The sequence below is a fragment of the Lolium rigidum genome, chromosome 2 (genome assembly GCF_022539505.1).
Source record: "Lolium rigidum isolate FL_2022 chromosome 2, APGP_CSIRO_Lrig_0.1, whole genome shotgun sequence".
In the NCBI taxonomy this organism is placed as follows: Eukaryota; Viridiplantae; Streptophyta; class Magnoliopsida; order Poales; family Poaceae; genus Lolium; species Lolium rigidum.
The window spans coordinates 125,629,819-125,649,343 of NC_061509.1; the positions used below are offsets into that span (position 1 = coordinate 125,629,819).

Below are 19,525 nucleotides of genomic sequence, written 5' to 3' on the forward strand. Positions count from 1 at the left end.
AGGTTAACCCTAGTATTATATTTTAATAACACTTTGAATTACCTAGAGTAGACATTACTCTCCTCAGGGTTGGACTTTGGTTATAAAGATAAGTGGTTGTTAATCACACTTATGGTTCTACTTATAAGATGTATCACAAGAGTTTTCCCAGGTTTAATAATTATAGCTTAGAATTTTATTAATGTGCCATACCAGGGTTCTAATGATATTTACCTAATGGCAATTGGTTTGAATCTCAGTTATGGCCTAGGTTTATATTATGATCACCATAGTGATACATAAACTAGGGTTGAGATATAACTCTAGTTTATGGAATTGGAATGACCTCATATTGCATTTGTTAGGGTTTAATCTCCCCTAACTGAAGTAATATGGTTACTTGCTTAGTTGTTTATGTTCCCTTTTAATTACTAAGGGCTTGAGAATTGATTTTATCTTATACCAATTAACTTCTATTATTTTCCTCAATTAATCATTAAAGTAACTAAAGTAGTTATGTTTCTTTTTATAGTTAACTTTGGTCATATGGATGGATGGTTTCTCACCATATTAAGTATGGAGTTTGAATCTAAGATTTTCTTAGGTCCTTTAATTGAGGAATGAATGAAATATAGATGTGCTAGGATTCTACTTGTGATCACCAAGTGGTTCACAAGTAAAGGTTGGGATATAAGCCTAGGGTTGCTTACTAGTTACCTTCCTATGATTTCATGTGGTAAATGATATTTATTTATCCTATTAGGGTTTAACTTATCCTCACATACCTTAAGAACCTGATCATGGATTAGGCATAATCAACTTGTTCTTAGTATCTCTACCTCAAGTTCTTAGGGTTTATGATCATCACTCAATTTATAATGATCAATGTTTAGCTTCCTAAGTTATCTCTCAAGAATTAGGTTTCTCACTCCCATGATCAAGCATTGTCTAGATCAATTAAGGTATAACACTTCTAATTTACCTTCTTGTATGGGACTACTATGATTGTCTCTTTAACTTATATCCCAGGAGAATGCCTGAGATATTATGTTAGGGTTCTACTTAATCAATGATGATATTATCATCTGGTATGTGGATAGTTCTCTCCCTCAAACCCAAATGTTGCCTCAACTAACTTGAGTGTAACACCATAATTGAGCTCTCTTATATAAGAATGGATTATTCTAGGTTATGGTGTACTCCAAATACTGTAGTTCAATGGTTGTCCTTTATTCTTAAATAGATAAAGCTATGATTTGTATGATTGGTCTCTCTCATTTTGGAAAGGACTTTAATACTAACTTAAGGTTAGGCTCCATAGGGATTGATGTGATCATCAATCTCTATGTTTAGCATATATGGTTTCTCTCTCTAAGGAATGTCTTGAATAATACTCTAGGGTTCCTCTTGAAGATGATGATTAGAATACTTGGATGTATATCCAAGGTTTAGCTCAAGGTTTGTTATTGCTTTTCTAATAATTAAAATAGAACTCTCACCTCTCTAGGTTTGATGCTTAACTATTTGGAATGGAGAAGGATATATATTTCTAGAGTTGCTCTCCTTGTCATGTTTCCAAGAATGTAGTAAAATGAATACCATGAGGTTCATGGTAGAATCATGGATTGGTTTAAGACATGGAAAGGATAAGTCTAGAATAGTTCTCCATTATATTGTTACTTGATTTATAGTTAAATAGATGTTCATATGTTATGGCAAAGATTACCATGTTATGATCTTTAATAAGATCAAGCAATTGATCATTGAGTAAAGTGTTGTTGTGTTGATTATTAGTTCCATTTGATCTAACCGCTTAGATCAAATCATCTCTACCCAAAACAAGTTTTTATCAAAGTCACATTGAGGTTTATAACGCTTGACTTGATGAGCTACTTCAATTCCACCAAGGTCAAGTGAAACTTCGATTCATCGTGATCTGTTTTACTTTAAAGCGCGAAAATTCCCCAGATTTTCTATGCATGAATGCAATGCACACATCTGTTTCCTCAATTTTTGTAACCCCATTACCTGGGATATTACAGGTGGTTAGTGAGGAACTTATTTCTCCTAATCAAACAACTTTTATTAAAGGGAGGTACATTCTTGAGAGTGTTGTATCTGCTCACGAAATAATTCATGATGCAGTACATAGGGGCCAATCTGGCTTTATTTTCAAACTTGATTATGAAAAGGCCTATGATAGGGTTGACAGGGATTTCTTGTTGAAAGTTCTGAGGATGAGGGGTTTTAGCCCCAGGTGGATGTCCATTATAGAGGGTCTCCTACACACAGGCTCTATTGGTGTCAGGATTAATGACTACAATAGTCAGTTTTTTCTCACTAGCAGAGGTATGAGGCAAGGGGACCCCATCTCACCCATCCTTTTTAATTTCATGGCTGATGTCTTCACCAAGGTGCTATCCAAAGCTGCTGGTGACAGGCAAATTGCTGGGCTTATGCAAAACCTAGGAGGGGGAGGTGTCATCAGTATGCAATATGCTGATGACACTCTTCTCTTCTTAGAAAACAATTTACAAACTGCTATAAATTTGAAATGGATCCTAGCTTGTTTTGAACACATGTCTGAGATGAGAATTAATTTCCATAAATGTGATCTTGTCCCTATTAATGTGAGTGAAGAGGATGCTCAGCTTATTGCCCAGTCTCTAAGTTGTAAGCTTGGGGTTTTCCCTATGAATTATCTAGGAAGGAGGATGATATACAACCTGTTGTGGACAAGATCCTCAACAGAGCTGGAGGTTGGAGAGGAAACTTCTTAACCATGCTGCTAAGTTAGAGCTGGTTAAAAGTATTTTGGCTAGTATCCCTCTGTACCTCCTTAGTGTGATTAAGTTCCCAAAATGGGATGTTACCCTTATTAACTCACATATGGCTCACTGCCTATGGGACAACTATGAGGGCCACCATAAGTATCATCTAGCCAACTGGGGCTTGGTTACTAGAAAGAAAGAGTATGGAGGTTTAGGTATCCCCGACTTAGCAGAGATGAACATGTGCTTGTTGGCCTCTTGGATTAAGAGGTATCACTTAAATGAAGACAAGTTGTGGAAACAAATTGTGGATACAAAATATAGTCTGGATACCCCAAACATTTTCCCTTGCTCCTTAAATGGTGTTTCTCCCTTTTGGAAAGGGGTTATGTGGGCTGCTAAAGCAGCTAAGATGGGTTATCAATGGAAAATTGGGGATGGTAAGAACATTAAGTTCTGGGAGGATCACTGGTTTGGTTCCTGTTCTCTGGCCATTCAATACTGGGAGGTTTATTTCCTAGTGAATGAACAAAATAAGTCCATTGTTGATCTTTGGGATGAGTCTTCCTTAAAAGTTACTTTTAGGAGACGCTTTGACCATAGATTGATGTTGCAACGGCTTGAAATTCAACAAATTGCTCAAACTATTTCCTTTAATGGTGAAAAAGACAGTCTTGTTTGGATGTGGGAAGCTAGTGGTGTCTACAGTGTGAAATCTATGTATGTTGTTATTAATTTTGGAGGGATTAAATCTGTTGATATTCACTATGTGTTGGAAACTTAAAGTGCCCCCAAAAATCCACTTCTTTCTTTGGTTACTTTGTCATAACAAATTGCTCACTAGAGATAATTTTGTTAAAAGACAGAATATTGATGACCTAACCTGTGTGTTTTGTAATGAGGTGGAGTCTTGTCAACATCTCTTCTTTGATTGTGTGGTGGCATCAAAACTCTAGAGAGAGATTGTTATGGCTTTGGGTCTTAATTTTAAAATTTCAAGTTTGCATGGCATTTCTTCTCTCCGGGTTGACAAAAAGAAGTATTTCAACATTAATATGATCTTTGCTGCTGTACTGAGAACGATCTGGATTACCAGAAATGATTTTGTCTTCAACCGTTCTCAATGGTTTGGCATGCAAGGGTTGTGGAAAACCTTGGTCTACAGCTGTGCTCAATGGAGAATCCTATTGTAGGAAGAAGGAAGAGGAGCGCTGATAGAGCTATTGAGCAAGTTGGAGGACTCGGCTCGGCTGCCACCGCTGCTGTTGTGACCGGAGCCTGGTTAACTCCTCAGAAGAAGGCTAGGTCAACTCTGGAGATCTGTGATTTGAACAGCACAAGAGGATTTGGCCCGTTGCTGATCACAACTGAAGATTTGAGGAGAACGCTGGAGGCGAATGATCTAATCCTGATGGGTGACGGCGCTGGTTTCCAGATCCTGGATCGCCCTTAAGCTTGGAGTTGTCTAGTCAGTGGCTCAGTTCTGATTTGTAAAAATGGAGGTGCATCTCAGAAAATGTTGGCTAGTTTCTTCTGTTGGATGGTGTTTTAAACTGCTGGGTTTTTTGGCGTGGTTTTGTAAGCTATGTGTGGGTGTGTGTGGCGTGGATCTCGTTTCGTACTGAATCCTGTGTTTGTGTGTTTGTGTCTGGTTTCAATATATTGGAGCCGGGGCGATGTACTTTTTCTCTAAAAAAAAAATTTCGGGCCAACTTGCGGGCCGCTGTCAGCAAGGACTATGGGCCTAGATTGCTCAGCCGCTAGCCCTAAACCTCAGGCTACTGCTACTGCAGCAGTCTCTTCGTTGGCTGCGACTCGTGGAGACTGGAGGAGTCCGAGCGAAGCGGAAGCGATCGGCTGTCGCCTCTCATCCCCGACCTCAGTCCAAAGGTCGAGCTTCCTAGATCTAGGTTTGCGCCCGCACTCCTCGCCTACCCCCTTGTATTCTTTTCGAGAACTCAATTCTCGATCTTCCCTGCTTCTTCTTGATCCGGACGCGGCGCAAGGCGCGATTTTTTGCAGGATTTTTTCGGGGGCCTGATTTGACGGCGTCGCTGCGGGGTTCCATTTCTCTCTGCCTTCCAGCTGTGAGATTCTTTTTCCTTCTCATCTTCGCTCGTTTCGCATGCTGGATTAAACCCTAGGTAGGTACGGCTAGAACCCTAGTTTTATTTTTCGATTCTTGGTTTTCCACAATTTCAGCGACCCTCCCATGTTTCTTGGAGGCCCTTTCTTTGGAAATTACAAGCGATTTTGGTTGATTAGAACTTGATTTCTTGCATTTGTGCCCTTTCTTGCCCTGTCTGCTAGGCCCTGAAAGTGATTTCTGAAGCAGGTCGTAACTTGGGCCAGATTATATCTTACCAGGTTGGAGGCTTAGCTGAATCCTCTGGTCACCCACCTCAAGGTAAATTTTCAACCTCTTAGCAGCTGCATTCCGAATTAGATATTAACCTGTCTCTTTGAGATTCACCTGCGTGATTGTGGTTAGTACAGTAAGTATGCACGGGTTGCGTAGTTTGTGTTCCTGCACTTCTTCGTTTTTGTTCTTGTCTTGTATGTTTTGCGCCAGTTGTACTGTTGCAGCATTGTGGTCATTTACTAGTGATTTGTTCAGAGCTGAGACACTATCCAGTTCGGGTGATGTTCCAAGTGATACATGGAAATCTGTTGTAGTGTTTCTTGACCTCTTCAGTGGGAACATCAATGTAAGGATGGTGTTTAGTTAGTACATTTAGATGCACCTATCTTGATCTTTATAGATACTTTAAATAACTGCTGTTTCAGTTTGTTACTCGTGCTGCATATGAGGTTCAGTTCGAACTATGAAGTATTACTATAAAAAGAGCTAGTATTTGATGTTAGGGGCAGCTTTGCTTTGCAGTTGCTGTTTGTGGACTGCAGTCACATATTTAGGTATCTGGATGCAGTAAGGGGTACTGAGGAAATGTGAGTACAGCTCAGCTTGAACGCAGTGTCAAGCTTGTTTCTTTTCTTCCCCATTAGAGCCTTCTTATGTCTTTTCAGTCTCCTCAGAATTTTTCTAGGCAGCTTCTTAAGGACTATGCCTGAACATGAAATGGTTCTTGATGATGTATGGTTTATCAAATTTAGTTGCATGCTTTTTCTGAAGCTTATTTCGGCCATTCAATTCTGAATTTTTCTAGTAGTTAGTTTTAATGATTGAAATGATAGCAAGAGGGCAATTGTGCAAGCAAAAGTGTCCGTGTTAGCTCCGATTACTTGGCAAAACTCCAGTTGACAATACTAACTCTTTAAAATTACTACAAGAATTTGAGAAGTGCCATGGAAATGTTGATTGCAGTGTTTGATCACCCATATAAACAGGTGAGCATTGGCGGAGTTGAATATTGGAATACATTCAGGCTGAGATTGTACACTTGTACTTTATCACCATGAAAATTCATTATGCATTTAGTAATGCTTGGTTGTTGCTTCATTCATCTCTTTTTACGGAACTGTGACAGTATGTTTCTTATGGAATCATATAATTCTTATTGCAGATGTCATTGCATATTGGAGGGCTTTCTTCAGCTGTGCAGGAACAAGATCTTCAACATGTTTTCCAGAAGTTTGGACCCTGCACTGTGAGGAGGATGAAAGATAGATATGGATTTGCAGTGTTTGATTCTAGTGGTGACGCAGCTCGAGCCTTGCGGCAACTGCATAGGGCATTTGTTTGTGGAAGACGCATAACTGTTAATTGGTCAAAACATCAGCCCAATCATTCTCGCAGTTTCAGGAGGAGTTCAAGACAGATTGGGTCATCTAATGGAAGGGCGTCCAGAGATGGTGTGGATAATTTGAGGTTAAGGGAGCCTGCAGATCAGAAGAATGACTCTACAAGTCATGGTATTAGTCTTAACCCTGTCGATGGAGTAGAAGAGAAGAATAACCATATGAGTCATGATAAGAGCCATAACCCTGATGATATAGTAGAAAAGGATTCTGATGAAATTGCTGAGGGCATGAAGGAAGCTGGAGAAAGTATTGGTGAAGATCCAGTTGAGATGAAGATCGATGATGGAGGTACTAGTGATGCTAGAGAAACTAATGGTGAAGATCCAGTTGAGATGAAGATGGATGATGGAGGTACTAGTGGTGCTAATGCAATTCAACATGATAGATGGGGCGAGACTGGAATAGGAAATCATGGTGGGGATGATGATGATTTTGACCGTTTTGAACCTTATCATGGCTACAGAAAGCGAGAAGAGAAGAAAAAGATTGTTAAAGCAGATCACAGACGGAATTCTGAGAAGTGGCAAAAGCACCCTGCTGAGCGCTTTGACCAGAACCATGGTAAATCAAGAGCTCTTCCAACCTGCTACAAAACACTGGGAGATGGATTCAGTTTGAGAGAAAGAGAGGAGCTGAGGCTAAGAAAATTCAGGTATCCCTCAACGAGACGACCAGAATCTCATGTCGACCCAATGACTCGAGGACATCATAGAGTTCAAGATTTCAGGAAACCATTTTCTGATAGGACTGGGAGAGCGCCCAAGTTGAGTGATGTGCCTAGATTGGACAGAACACATATACCTCAGAGTGAAAACATGGCAGAAGCCCCCAAGGAAGCGCATAATGGAAGCAAGTTGAAAAGATCTCGTGAGCCATCTCTCTCTTCTGAAAGGAATTCCTCGTACTCAAGATCTAGATCTCCCAGTCCTCGTTCAAGAGCACAATCCCCATCTCATTCTGCACATTCTAGTTCTAAATCATCTCAGCCAACTCAGCCTGGAGGTTTAAAACTGGGGCTGAGATCAAATTTCAGCCATCATGGTCCGTTATCAGTTTCTGTTTCACCAAAATGCGACTCTCCGCCTGCTGCAGGGAATAAAGACAGTGGTGTTCTGGTGAACTCTCCTCTGGTGAGCGATTTAGATATCAAGGCAAGATCTGAACTCAGACATATGGATGATTGCAAGCAAGAAGCTGAAGGGTCAAGATTAAACTGTGAGGTTCCAGTTGTTTCATCCAAGTTGGATGCCCAAAGCAATGGAGATGTGCCTGTACCTGGTGTGGATGTTAAGGTCTCAGGTCATGCAGAGACCAACTTGCACAAGGATATGGTTGATGATATTGTTGGTGATGCATTGCTAGGTGAGACAACCAACCCTGTGGACACTTTACCAGTGAAGTCAAACATGGAGCATGTGGTGAAAAAGGGGAGGATCATTTCCTTGAAGCTAACAACTAGTGAAGTTGTCTCAGCTCTAAAGCATTATGGAGTGGAAGCACGTGAGGTAGTCTTGTCGAATCAAACTGTGGAGAACTACTTTGGTGCCGCGCGCCTGTGGCCATGGGAAATTATTTACTACCGGCGGTGCAAGAAAGGTCCGATTTCCACGGAGAACTATGGTAAACGGCTTGAGCAGAACAAAGAGTTTGGTATCGTCGATCAGTATGTCAGAAGCAGCAGTGGCTGGTGGGAGCGCCACTAAGGGTTGCAGCCCATCTGTTACCCAAAACTCGCGAATATGCATTTTGAGGATGACTAGGTTGGTGCCCCAGTTATGCTATAGTATCATCCGGCTCTCCTTTATTTTGAATCTTGGTGATCCATGGATGTTACTGGGCAGGGTAGAAGTAGAAAGTAAAGAGGTGGTTCCATCGTAGGCTTATGTTAGGTAAAAAACATATCATGGCATAGTTGCTGGGTACCAAAATATGATGTATGCTAATGCTATGCATCGCCTTGAGCTTCCATCATGTCACACAGTGATTACTGGGCATTCAGGTATGCACTTTCCATCTCATGTCCCCTTTTGAGTTGCAATGGTAACAAGGGTTTGTTCCAGTGTGTGTGCGTGTACTTGGGTGGTGAACAGACATGTAAGCTGTTACTTTTGTGGTTCTAGTCTTGTAGGACTACTCAACTAGTACAATATTATGAAGTTGCACTTTCAATGTTATGCCTAGGTGAAATTATTCAATCTCGTGGCTTGTTGTTTCTATGAATTCAGCCCTTTGATCTGAATCTGTTCAGTGTTCTACTCATGGTTTTACTGCGTTTTGGTTTTTGTTTTACCTGCAGAGGCTCAACTTTGCAACACCCAAATTGGTGTTTTTTTGCACACCGTGCAGTCACCCTGTCATTCTGGTCCTCTGTTGCGAGCGATCTGTTAATCGTCGTATATCTTGCTGATTCCTCTATGTGGTTTCTCTGATCATGTTGTGTCCCATAGGGGTATATGTAAACGTTGTTGCCGGTAATTGTTAGCAAAGTGACGCAATCACATCGTGTTTGGTAGATGTTGAAACGCAGGTTTCTGACGCCGCGATTTTCGCTCCCCCTTTGCACCGGCGAGAGTCCCCGGCTAGGGCAATCCTCATTCCGGCTGCAAGTTGCGGTGGCGCGTTCTGACGTCCGGTGGTTGCACGCGTGAGCTCGGCTTCCGCCGTCGTGGACAGTAGTATCTAATGTATCCACCGTCGTGCCAAAGTTGACCAAGGCAGCAGCACCATTAAGGCCACCGCGTCGCGGCGCACGTATTCAGATCAGACCTATGTTAAGGCCAAGAAGTGACGGAGGGGTTTTAATTGCTATTCATTGCGCTGCGTCATGGCGCCATCTTCTTCTCCCCCTACTGCTTCAGATCACTATTAAACACAGTCAGTGCATATTTTAGTCTGATCTCAAGTCTCGTCATGATCGGTGTTAATTAGTGAACGCTCGCAAGTACCCATCCATCCACCGTCCTCTTCCCTGTATTACTTGTTTCACTTTTCTGGTTGTCTTGGCAGGAGACGACCCAAGAACAACAAGGAAGAGAAGAATAAGGTATGCCATGGAACATAATATTATGCGGTATTTTCTCCAGTGTATCCGTGATTTGAAAACATTGCACTGACATATCATGGTTACACTGGAGAACGAAGCACAGGAATTACTACTTAAGACTGCGATTCGCTACTAAGAACTGAGATCAAACTGCTGGGACCGGCCTAGTATCATCTTGTGATCGCTCCACTTGTTCTCCCTGGCGGTCTTGAAATCTTCTTGCTGCTGTGCTGCGTGGTTACCCATTCGCGAGCAACCGATCACCGGAGGCTCTTCTTTGCGTCCATCATTCATTCCTTCCTATTCCTCCCGCCGCAGCGGTTGCGATTGTTGCTCTCATCGCCCTCGTTGCCGTTGCCGCCGTGCAGGAAGTCGAGGATGACGGGGCTGCGGCACTTGGGGCACCGCGGGTCGGCCTCAGCGAGCATGACGTAGATGAAGCATCGCGGGCAGGCCGCCAGCACCATGGACGTCGCCTCGGGACTGTCCGACCACTGCAAAGCGCCGCCACCGCCGTGCTGCTCGCTCTCCGACGACACGCACGAGCTCGGCGACGACTCCTCGTCCGCCGGCGCCGCCAGAATCCTCCTCGACGCTGCTGACGAGTCGCCGCGCGCCGGCAGCGACAGGTTCAGCTTCAGGTCCAGGCGCCGAGCCCCCCTCCCGCCGTTGGCTCGGCTCATCTTCTTCCTGGCGGTCGCTGTCGGTCAGGTACCTGCATATCCATGATCAGCATAATAGAACAGAGTCAGCCACGCCCTTCTTGAAGCTGCTGGTTTGCTCGAGCTATAGCTAGATTAAGAGAAACTGAGAGAAAGTATTACCGCACGTTGTCTTTGGATTTCTGTGATGATTTGCAAACTCAAAAAGTGAGGATGCTTCCTTTGTGCTGATGTGGTGGGGGAAGAAGAGGAGGCTTGCAAGTATTTATAGGGGAAATGGACATACGGAGAGAGGGAGGTCAATTGGTTTTCTTAAATGCACACTTCTCCTCATGGCTCTCTCTCTTGGAGTGCCACGGTTGTTTATTGCACGCATTCATGCTTCTGTTTTATATATTCGAGAGATGGTGGTGCCATGACAGAGGAACAGATCCGTGGTAGGCTCTAGTACTACCGTACTACTACTACTTATATTAGCAGAAGCAGCTCTACTTACTGGAAGCGAAGGGAAGAGTACGAAAAGAGACAGAGATGATCAAGTGACTTTGGAGCCCTCTGGCCTGCGGTTAATTATAAACTTGGCAGGCTAAGAGCATCTCCCGCCGCGTCCCTCAAAACGCGCCAGATTGAACGTTTGGGAATGTGTTTCGCTCGTGTCGCGTTTGGGGGACGTCGCTTCCGGTCGCGTCCCGCAAACAAAATTTCGAAAATTTTAAACTTAACGAGATTCGATTAGATTCGTCCAAACTTACATAGATTCGATCGAAATTTGTCTAAATTTAAACTAAACCTAATCTAGAAGTACTTGTGGCGGCCGGAGGCGTCGTAGTACTGCTGGAAGTTGTACATCTCGTCGGTGACGACCTCCCGCTTGATGCGCTCGGGGACGGGCTCGTCCTTCACCAAGCCGCTTGATCCTGCCTCGCCGTCGTCGGTGAGGTCCACGAGCGGCTTGCCGGAGTCGCGGATAGACATGGCGATCGCCATCTCGACGTCGCCCCTCCGGGCGTCCTTGTCGTTGAGCGGCGCCAAGAACGCCGCCCGCGGACCTAGGCGGTCCTCGGGGTCGTCGGCTGCGGCGATGAGCCGCTGCTGTCGCTTTTACTCCGCCAGCGCCGCCTGCGACGCTTCCTCCGGATCCTCCTTCACCTCCGGCTTCGGGATGAGGAGGGCGCCGCCGCGCCTCCCTTGCTGCCGCCGGCTGCCGCTGCCGCCACGCCTCGTGTTCACGGGCGTCGCCGGCTCCTCCTTCACCTCCCGTTTGGGGACGGTGTAGGGCGCCGAGCGGTACGACGAGGACGGCGTCGATCACGCCGGTCCTGAGGAAGAAGAGTGTGAGGAGACGAGTACGTCGTCCTCCTCGGCTGCCATTGCGGTGGTCCTCCTCGAGGAGACGGTGGCGGTGACGATGGCGTCTCCAACCTTGGTGCGCCGTTGCGGATGCCGCGGATGACGTTCTCGAGGGTGCGCCCGGAACGCCCCAGAACAGGGTGCGGCCGTCCTTGTTCCAGCTGTTGGGCCCGCCGACGAGCCCCTGGGTGCTGTGCATCTCGACGTCGTACTTCTCTTTGAAGTACGTCTTCCACCAGCCGTTGTTGTTGTTCGCCGCTCACGTCGGATCCTGCCGCTCGGCGGCGGTGAGTTGAGCCCGCCGGGCCCGGCTTCGGCGGCGACGGGACGCCAATGCCGTTCACGGCCATCTTCCAGCCGCCGCTGCTTGGCAGCCGCATGTCCGGCGGGACTGGATATTGGGCGTGGTACAACGCCCACGCCTCCGGCACGGTTAGGCTGCTGCGGCCGAAGCCGTTCGCCGCGGCGATCTTGCGGGAGGACGAGCTCGACATTTTTGGAGCGGCGAGGAGAAGATCTGCGAGGGGGAGGCGGCGACGAGAAGGTTTGGGAGCGGTGAGAAATTGGGATGAAGCTGCCGGCGCGTCTTAATGTACGGCGGCGGCGGCGGGGTGGTTGCACGCAATAACGCCAGCGCGGACAGCCACGCGGCCATGCACGACGAGACGCGTCCCTGCGTCGCACTGGGGAAAACAGGGGACGCCATTAACGTCGCTTGACCAAAGGTAGGCGACGGGGTTTCAGGCTTCCGAGCCGGCCGACGCGTCGGGCCCGCGTCGGTTCGCTCGCTTTCGTTGTGTCCGGCGTGCCCGGGCGTCCCCGTGGGACGGGGACGGGGACGGGCTCGGGCTCGGGGCACCGGACACCGTATCGGGGCGAGCCGGGACGAAAAAGAGCTTTGGAGGACGCAGCTGGAACGTTTTTTGTCCGGCGTCCCAAATTGCTTTGGGGGACCACTTTGGGAGACAGCGGCTGGAGATGCTCTAAGGCTAGATGATGAAATCAGGCTCTCGATCGCCTCTCCCGAAACTTGAATGATGCCCATCAATGTTCTGTTCAACGAGGCCATGAATGGGGAATTTATGGGGCAAACAGTGTCTCCAAATTGAAGCATCAAAGTAAATGGGCATGAATGATCGATAAGGGCGCCCTGTTAATTCAACGGATGGGATGGGCTCTCTTCAATTGGAACACTGCACCGCAGTAGATGTGCTATCGGCCATGGATCGGATGCTTGCGGTGCATTTCTAGGCCCTTTAAATGGCGGGGCAGGGGCTGCTGCGTGCTATCGTAGCTGTACGCTCGATTCTTCTTCTGGTACAGCTACCTGTACGTATCTCTAGGTACTGCCTCCGTCCGTCCACGACACAATACTCATTTCCTGGCTACGACAATATCTTCTCCTGTTTCTTTTTCTTATTGATCATATGCAAAGTACCAAGTACAAACATGATTGATGCCGCGCTGAGATCCACAATGGAGCATCACCCAACGATCATGTGCAAGTATTATGTAGTACCAAGTATGCTTTTAAATCTGCCAAAAAAGACGCAGATGGCAAGTATTATGTAGTATCTTTGTGTCAGATAATTGCTCACAAAGTTGATCGCTTCATGAGATAACGCATGACGTTGTAAATGTTAGATTATAAGTCGGTTTAGATTTGTTTGTGTCCCAAGTTAGGGTCAGCCGCATTGGCGACTATATATTCTTTGTAAAACTGAACGTATCAATTATCAATTCATGAGACAAAGTATATTCTTTTATGGTATCAGACACCGATCTGATTTAGGGTATGACCCCTCCTCCCAAGCTGCCTTCGCCACCGCCGCCCGGATACTTCGAGCGCCGCGACGCCCTTATCACCGCCAAAGCCAAAGCTCTTGCCTCCCAACTCTCCACCTCTCTCGTGCTAGCCCCTCCTCCCTCTGCTCTCTCCTACACAGTGATGTTACACCTTTTGTCCCAATTACATTAGATCGTGCTGCTCACAACTATTACCATTGGTGCCATTTGTTTGAAGTTCATCTAGGTCGTTGCAATCTTCGCGGGCATGTCGATGGCTCTGTTCCGCCTCGTCCCGATGATCCGCAATGGGTCAAGGACGATCTCGCCATCATCCGGTGGATCTACACCGCGTCTCCACCGAGATCTTCAACCTCGTCTTCCGCAGCGCTCGCCACTTGCCTCCGCTCTTTGGTCGGCTCTTCGGCAGCTCTTCCAGGACAACATCGATGGCCACGTCACCGGCCTCAACAACGAGCTCCGCAACACCGTCCAGGGCAACACCTCCATCAGCACGTACTGCCAGCACCTCAGTGCTATCGCCGACGAGCTTCGTGAACTCGGTGATCCCGTGTCCGATCAGCAGCTCATCAACATCCTCGTTGCCGGCCTCAGCAACGACTTTGACAAGCGAGGCGTCTTTCATCCCCATGATGCGCCCACGCCCCACCTTCGCCGAGGTCCGCTCCCTGCTGCAACACGCCGACACCACCCAAACTCGCAAGGCGGCCCGTCCTCAGGCCTTCATCGCTGCTCCTCGCCCGCCGCCTCAACCTCCTGCGCCAGTGCCACCACCTCCCGCGCCTGCGCCGCAGCCCCCTCCTGGGTGGCGCCCAAGTCCCAAGCTACAGGGGCAAAAACCCCATCTGGCGCCCTCCACAACCGCCGCCACCATCTGCGCCCGTCTACAGCACGCCGCCAGTGCCCGTCTACAACGCCTCACCTCCCCCGGCTCCTTCAGGGTGGCGTCCCACATAGGATCCATGGACAGGCATGATCCAAGCCTAGTCGATGCCATGGACAACTCCCTCCCCGGCCGGCGCTCCACCGGCATCGCTTGGGCGGCTGGACTCTCGGCATGCACCCTCACACCGGCTCTCCAGGGCTGCTCACTCCATGGCCTCCACCGCAGGCATACTACGCTTCTCCGCCACCGATGTACAGCGCGCCATCGTCGCCAATCTACGCCAATCCGTATGGTCCCGCACCGTCCTCCCTCTACACCAACCCGGGAGGCGGACTCGCTCCGTACCAGCTGCCAACCATGCCCCTCGCGCCATCATCGTCGACTGCACCACCTCTCCTTCCTACTCCAACGCCAACCTGGGATCAAGCCACCTTTCTACAGGCCATGAAGAATTTTGCTGCTCAAGGGAACTCAGGTACGGACTGGATCTTCGACTCTGGTGTTTCTAGTCACATGTTTTCATCACATAATATGCTGTCAAATTGCACTTCGACACCTTTTTCATCCATTACATTAGGCAATGGTTCCACTATTCCAATCTATTGTGTCGGTCACACAAATATACCATCACCCACCAAACGTCTACTCCTCCGAGATGTCCTAGTAGCACCAGCTCTTATCAAAAACCTAATCTACGTTCGACAATTCACTCGTGATAATCTTATCTCTGTTGAATTTGACTATTTTGGTTTAGAGAGTGCATCTGCTACCCACGGGGGTAGCTACGCATGCATGTGTTGCCGTTAGATCTGTCTAAAGATTCGTACTTTTTTTATTCCCCTTTGACCGTGTCCCACGAGTGATACAGTAAACTCAATACCTAACCTCGACCCCCACGCGGCGGAGATGTGTCAGCGGGAGACAATGCTTGAGGTAGTTAATAATCAACGCGGGCGGGCGAGGCCACGGACGAGCTCCAACCCGTCCCCTTCCCCAACGAGGTCCAGGTCAATTTGTCAATGGTTCCCCGTTCCCCGTTCCCCGGTGGTTAATTCACCTATTAGGGGACGGTTATGGTAGCGATTTGATCCCCGTGGGGATGTTATCAGAGCTAAATCACTAACCATTGGATAAGCGGGGATGGATACGGCTGACCACTACCCAGCGGTGAATTCCCCGAGAATACTATGACTTACCTCTGATTTGTTGGAAGCTCTAATGTGTTCACGGGACTGCATTAGAAATAGATACAATGGTACATGCATAGAACATTACAACTCTAATTATATTCCTTGTTATCTTTCATTTCTAAATGGCTGTAATTGTTTTTGCTTGTAGATGATGACAATGGGAAAGAAGCTAGCTTCTGGAGTGTTCTTGAAGACATTGAGGAAGGGTTAGAGGTTAGCATCTATCTCGAATCTCTGGTTATCTTTGCATAGAACGAGCTTTTGGTCAAATATTTCAAATTTGTGCAGGGCCTGAAGCTGTAGTGTTGGACTGACATTTTCGTGCAGCCTCGACTTCAAAGCTTATTCAAGTCAGCAGTGATGAAGCTTGGAGTTTTGAAGACAGCAATTTATCTTCATGTTATGTTTATCTGAATTTTATATTGTTATGGCCTGTGAGCATTTGGGAATTGTGCACATGTGTGATGTATGGAGATGTAATGGCTTAACTTAAACTGCCACCGTTTGTGTGTTGGATAAACTGCTACCATTTGTGTGTTGACATTGAACCTGATCACATGAATCTATGTGTTGTCCTGTTATGTCTATTTGAACCTATAGTATCTATGGATGTAACCTGTGAACATATATTGATTTGCTGTCAACTTATATAGCTAAGTTACTAGAGAAATGCTTGTTAAAATTTGCTTTTGTCTAAGTGACGATGTTGGGGATGGGTAACCGCTGATTATCCGTTAAGCCGATGATGATGGGGATGGTATAGAAGTTATCCCCGGGACAGTAAATGGGGATGGGGATAGGGATATTTTTATACATGGGCATGGTTATGGTTGAACAATACCCAGCGGTTAGTGTCCCCGTTGCCAAATGGAGGTCCGGGAGAGAGGCGAGTGGTGCGTCGACGGCCAGGATCCTCATCGCGTCATGGAGCTTGGGCGGGCTCTCCGGAGTCGCAAAAGACGGCCGCGATTTGTTCCGCCCAGGGCACCTCCCCTCGATTCAAGCTGGAACGCCTCAGCGATGTGCTGCTTGCTGCTGATTTTGCCTCCTCCCACACCCGATTTGGAGAAAAAGCAGAGGAAGATGGATCCCCCTCGAGCTCGTCCGCCATGGCCTCCCCCTCGAGATCTCGCAGCCCGTCCTTGCAGCGTCCGGCTCGCACTGCAGCGCTCGACGAAGAGCGCTCGACGGATCTTGCGGCGCGCGTGCTCCGTCTTTCCTCCGCCGGCCCGGACGGATCTTGCACCGCCGTGTGTGGCCGTCCTCGACGGATGCGTGGGTGAGCTCGGGTGGCGCCGTGGATGGGCCGCGTGAGGCGCGACGCATCGCGGTGGCTACGTCTGGCGCCGGCGCGAGTGGGTGCGGGCGGCGGGGAAGATGGGGGTTGGGGGAGGGAGGCGAGTTCGGGGTCGCGCGTGCGGGGATGGGGAGAGCGCTGGTTTGCACTAATTACTGTGTACTATTAGGGGATTATTAGGGGAGGGTGATAATCAAGTTTGACCATTGGGCACACGTGTTGGATGCTAGAGGGGGTGCGCAGCTACCCTGTGGGTAGCGACGTTCATCCGTTTTGGTTTATCCGCGAAGGATTACCTGGCCAAGACCGGAGATCGCTCGATTCAATAGTTCGGGAGATCTCTACACCATCCATGGAACCTCCACCACCGCCCAACCCTCTTCCTTACTCGCCTTGGCGGGAGCTTTGGCACCAGCGTTTAGGACATCCCAACGCCGCCTACCATGTCATCGCTCCTTAGTGATTTTTCTATTCCATGTAATAAAGACACTCATGAGTCTTCAACTTGTGAATCATGTCAACAAGGCAAACATGTACTGCCTTCCCCTTTAGCTCCTCCACCTCCTTTAGTACTTTCCCTTTCGAGTTGCTACATTGTGATATTTGGACATCTCCACATAAAAGTATTTCAGGTTTTAAGTATTATCTCGTTATTTTAGATGATTTCACTCATTATACATGGACCTTTCCTCTCCGAAATAAATCTGATGTTCACACACTTTTTTTCTAAACTTTCAACGCTATGTAAGCACACACTTTTTTCCTCCCCATCCGTTTCATCCAATGTGACAATGGCCGTGAATTTAATAACTTTAGCAATGAGAATTCTTTCTTAATCACGGAATTTTTTTGCGTTTTTTGTGTCCATATACATCTCCCCAAAGCGGCAAAAGCTGAACAGGTCCCTCCCGCACTATCAATGACATTATCCGCACTCTCCTAATACACTCCTCCCTACCACCACATTTTTGGGCCGAAGCACTTAGAACAACCACCTATCTTTTAAACATAATCGACCCTACTAACCCAAATACTACACCATTCTTCTCCCTTTCACTCTCGCCAAACTACTACTGAACTTTGAGTCTTTGGCTGTCTTTGCACTTTCCCAATTCACATGCCACTTCTCCACACAAATTGGCTCCTCGCTGCTGTGGCATGCGTTTTCCTCGGTTACTCAGGTGAGACACAAAGAGTTATCAGATGTCTAGAATGTGCTTTCGAGGACAAATCCACATCTCTCTGCCGTGTACACCTTCACTTAGAACACGTTTTCCCTATGCTGCTGCTCTGAAGCCTACTTCCCCTACACCGACCCACCATCTCGCTGGTGCCACTTTAACACCGCTTCACCTCACACCCCTTCCAGACCCTGCCCAGAAGCCAGATCACTTCTCCCCCGAAATCCACACGCGCTGAGCGGCTCCAGCTCAGCCCCCACGCCCTGCACCTCCATGCCCACCCCCTCGCCTCGCTAAACATCCCCGCATCCTCCGCGGCGCGGGCAACTCCGACTCCACCACCCTCCCGATACACAACACGCACACACCCCTCCAGCCTCACGCCGTTCACACACCAACTACGACCCCAAAAGCGACCACGGCATGCGTACACGTGCCAAATCCCAGGTTTTTGTCTACCTCAAGCCCATCTTAACCTCTCGCCACCATCTCTATTTCACCAATTCCTAAAACCCACAAATCTGCCCTCTTAGATCCCAATTAGGAAAACAGCCATAGCATCGGCGCAGTTTAATGCACTGATCCGAGCGATGGCATGGCAGCTGAGTTCCCTCCTGCCCACCGGGTGCAAATATTGTTTTTCCACGGCAAAGTGGGTTTTTCGCCCTTAAGAATTTCATTCTGGCGGTTCTCTCTCTCTCTCTCAGCAGCTATAAAAAGCACGTTGGGTACGTCGTGGTTTTCACAATAACACGGCATTGACTATGATGAGACCTTACTCTCCAGTTGTCCAAACCAAGCACAGATTCGCATCGTTCTTAGCATCGCCATCTCTTCATCCTGGCCTTGTTCATCAACTAGATGTCAAAAATGCATTTCTCAATGGTAATCTAAATGAAGCTGTCTACTATCAACAACCCTCCCGGGGTTTTGAAGATTCCGCTATCCCTACTCCCTACATGTTTGTCTCTTAAAGAAATCCTTTGTATGGTCTTAAACAAGCTCCCCGTGCACAGTTTCGAGTGTTCTCCACTTTATTCAAAGCTATAGGATTTTCTCCATCTCATTCGACTCCGCTCTCTTTGTCTTTCTTGACACTCATACTGCCTACTTGCTTCTCTATGTAGAGGACATTGTTCTCAACGCCTCTACACAAAATTTCCTTGATCATATCATCTCTCTCTTCTTAGCACCGAATTTTCCATGGCCCGACCTCGGTCTTCTTCATCATTTTTTGGGTATTGCTGCCACTAGAGACACTCACACGGCCTCTTTATCTCTCATCGTCGGTATGTTCTTGATCTCCTCACGTGCTGGTATGCTTGAGTGTCGGCCCTCTCGCACTCCAACGTAGATACTACTTTTAAACTGTCTTCCACAGGTGATTCCTTTTACGATCCTTCACTTTATCGTAGTCTAAGCGGTGCACTTCAATATCTCACTATCATCGTCTGAAATTTCTATTTGCCGTCAACAAGCTTGCTTATTCATGCATGATCCTCGCATTCCACTTTAATCATGTAAAACACATTTTGCGATATCTCAAAAGTACACTCGATCATGAGTGCCATAAACTCTTCCTCTCCTACCACTTTGAC

The 19,525-nt window shown here is 47.3% G+C and overlaps 2 protein-coding genes across 8 annotated transcripts; one reads left to right on the forward strand and one right to left on the reverse strand.

Moving 5' to 3' along the window:
- Window positions 1–4,555: 4,555 nt before the first annotated feature.
- LOC124692324 (serine/arginine-rich splicing factor 6-like) lies at window positions 4,556–8,728 on the forward strand. 7 transcript variants are annotated; one of them, XM_047225665.1, is made up of 4 exons: window positions 4,556–4,660; window positions 4,773–4,894; window positions 5,086–5,157; window positions 6,275–8,728. In XM_047225665.1, the coding sequence occupies exon 4, from the start codon at window positions 6,275–6,277 to the stop codon at window positions 8,213–8,215; it is 1,941 nt and encodes a 646-aa protein (XP_047081621.1). In that variant the 5' UTR covers window positions 4,556–4,660; window positions 4,773–4,894; window positions 5,086–5,157; the 3' UTR covers window positions 8,216–8,728. The 7 variants fall into 7 exon arrangements, with proteins under 7 accessions (XP_047081621.1, XP_047081624.1, XP_047081622.1 ...); XM_047225668.1 differs by having other exon boundaries at window positions 5,118–5,157; XM_047225666.1 differs by having other exon boundaries at window positions 4,570–4,660; window positions 4,757–4,894.
- A 1,117-nt stretch (window positions 8,729–9,845) lies between these two features.
- LOC124690083 (protein GL2-INTERACTING REPRESSOR 1-like) lies at window positions 9,846–10,401 on the reverse strand. Its single transcript, XM_047223518.1, has one exon. The coding sequence runs from the start codon at window positions 10,236–10,238 to the stop codon at window positions 9,846–9,848; it is 393 nt and encodes a 130-aa protein (XP_047079474.1). The 5' UTR covers window positions 10,239–10,401.
- Window positions 10,402–19,525: the final 9,124 nt, after the last annotated feature.

Coding starts and splice junctions, on each gene's coding strand:
- LOC124692324 (XM_047225662.1), top strand. CDS start 5,252: ATGCACGGGTTGCGTAGTTTGTGTTCCTGCACTTCTTCGTTTTTGTTC. Junction 5,459..6,274: donor TCTTCAGTGGGAACATCAAT/GTAAGGATGGTG, acceptor TTCTTATTGCAG/ATGTCATTGCATATTGGAGG.
- LOC124690083 (XM_047223518.1), bottom strand. CDS start 10,238: ATGAGCCGAGCCAACGGCGGGAGGGGGGCTCGGCGCCTGGACCTGAAG.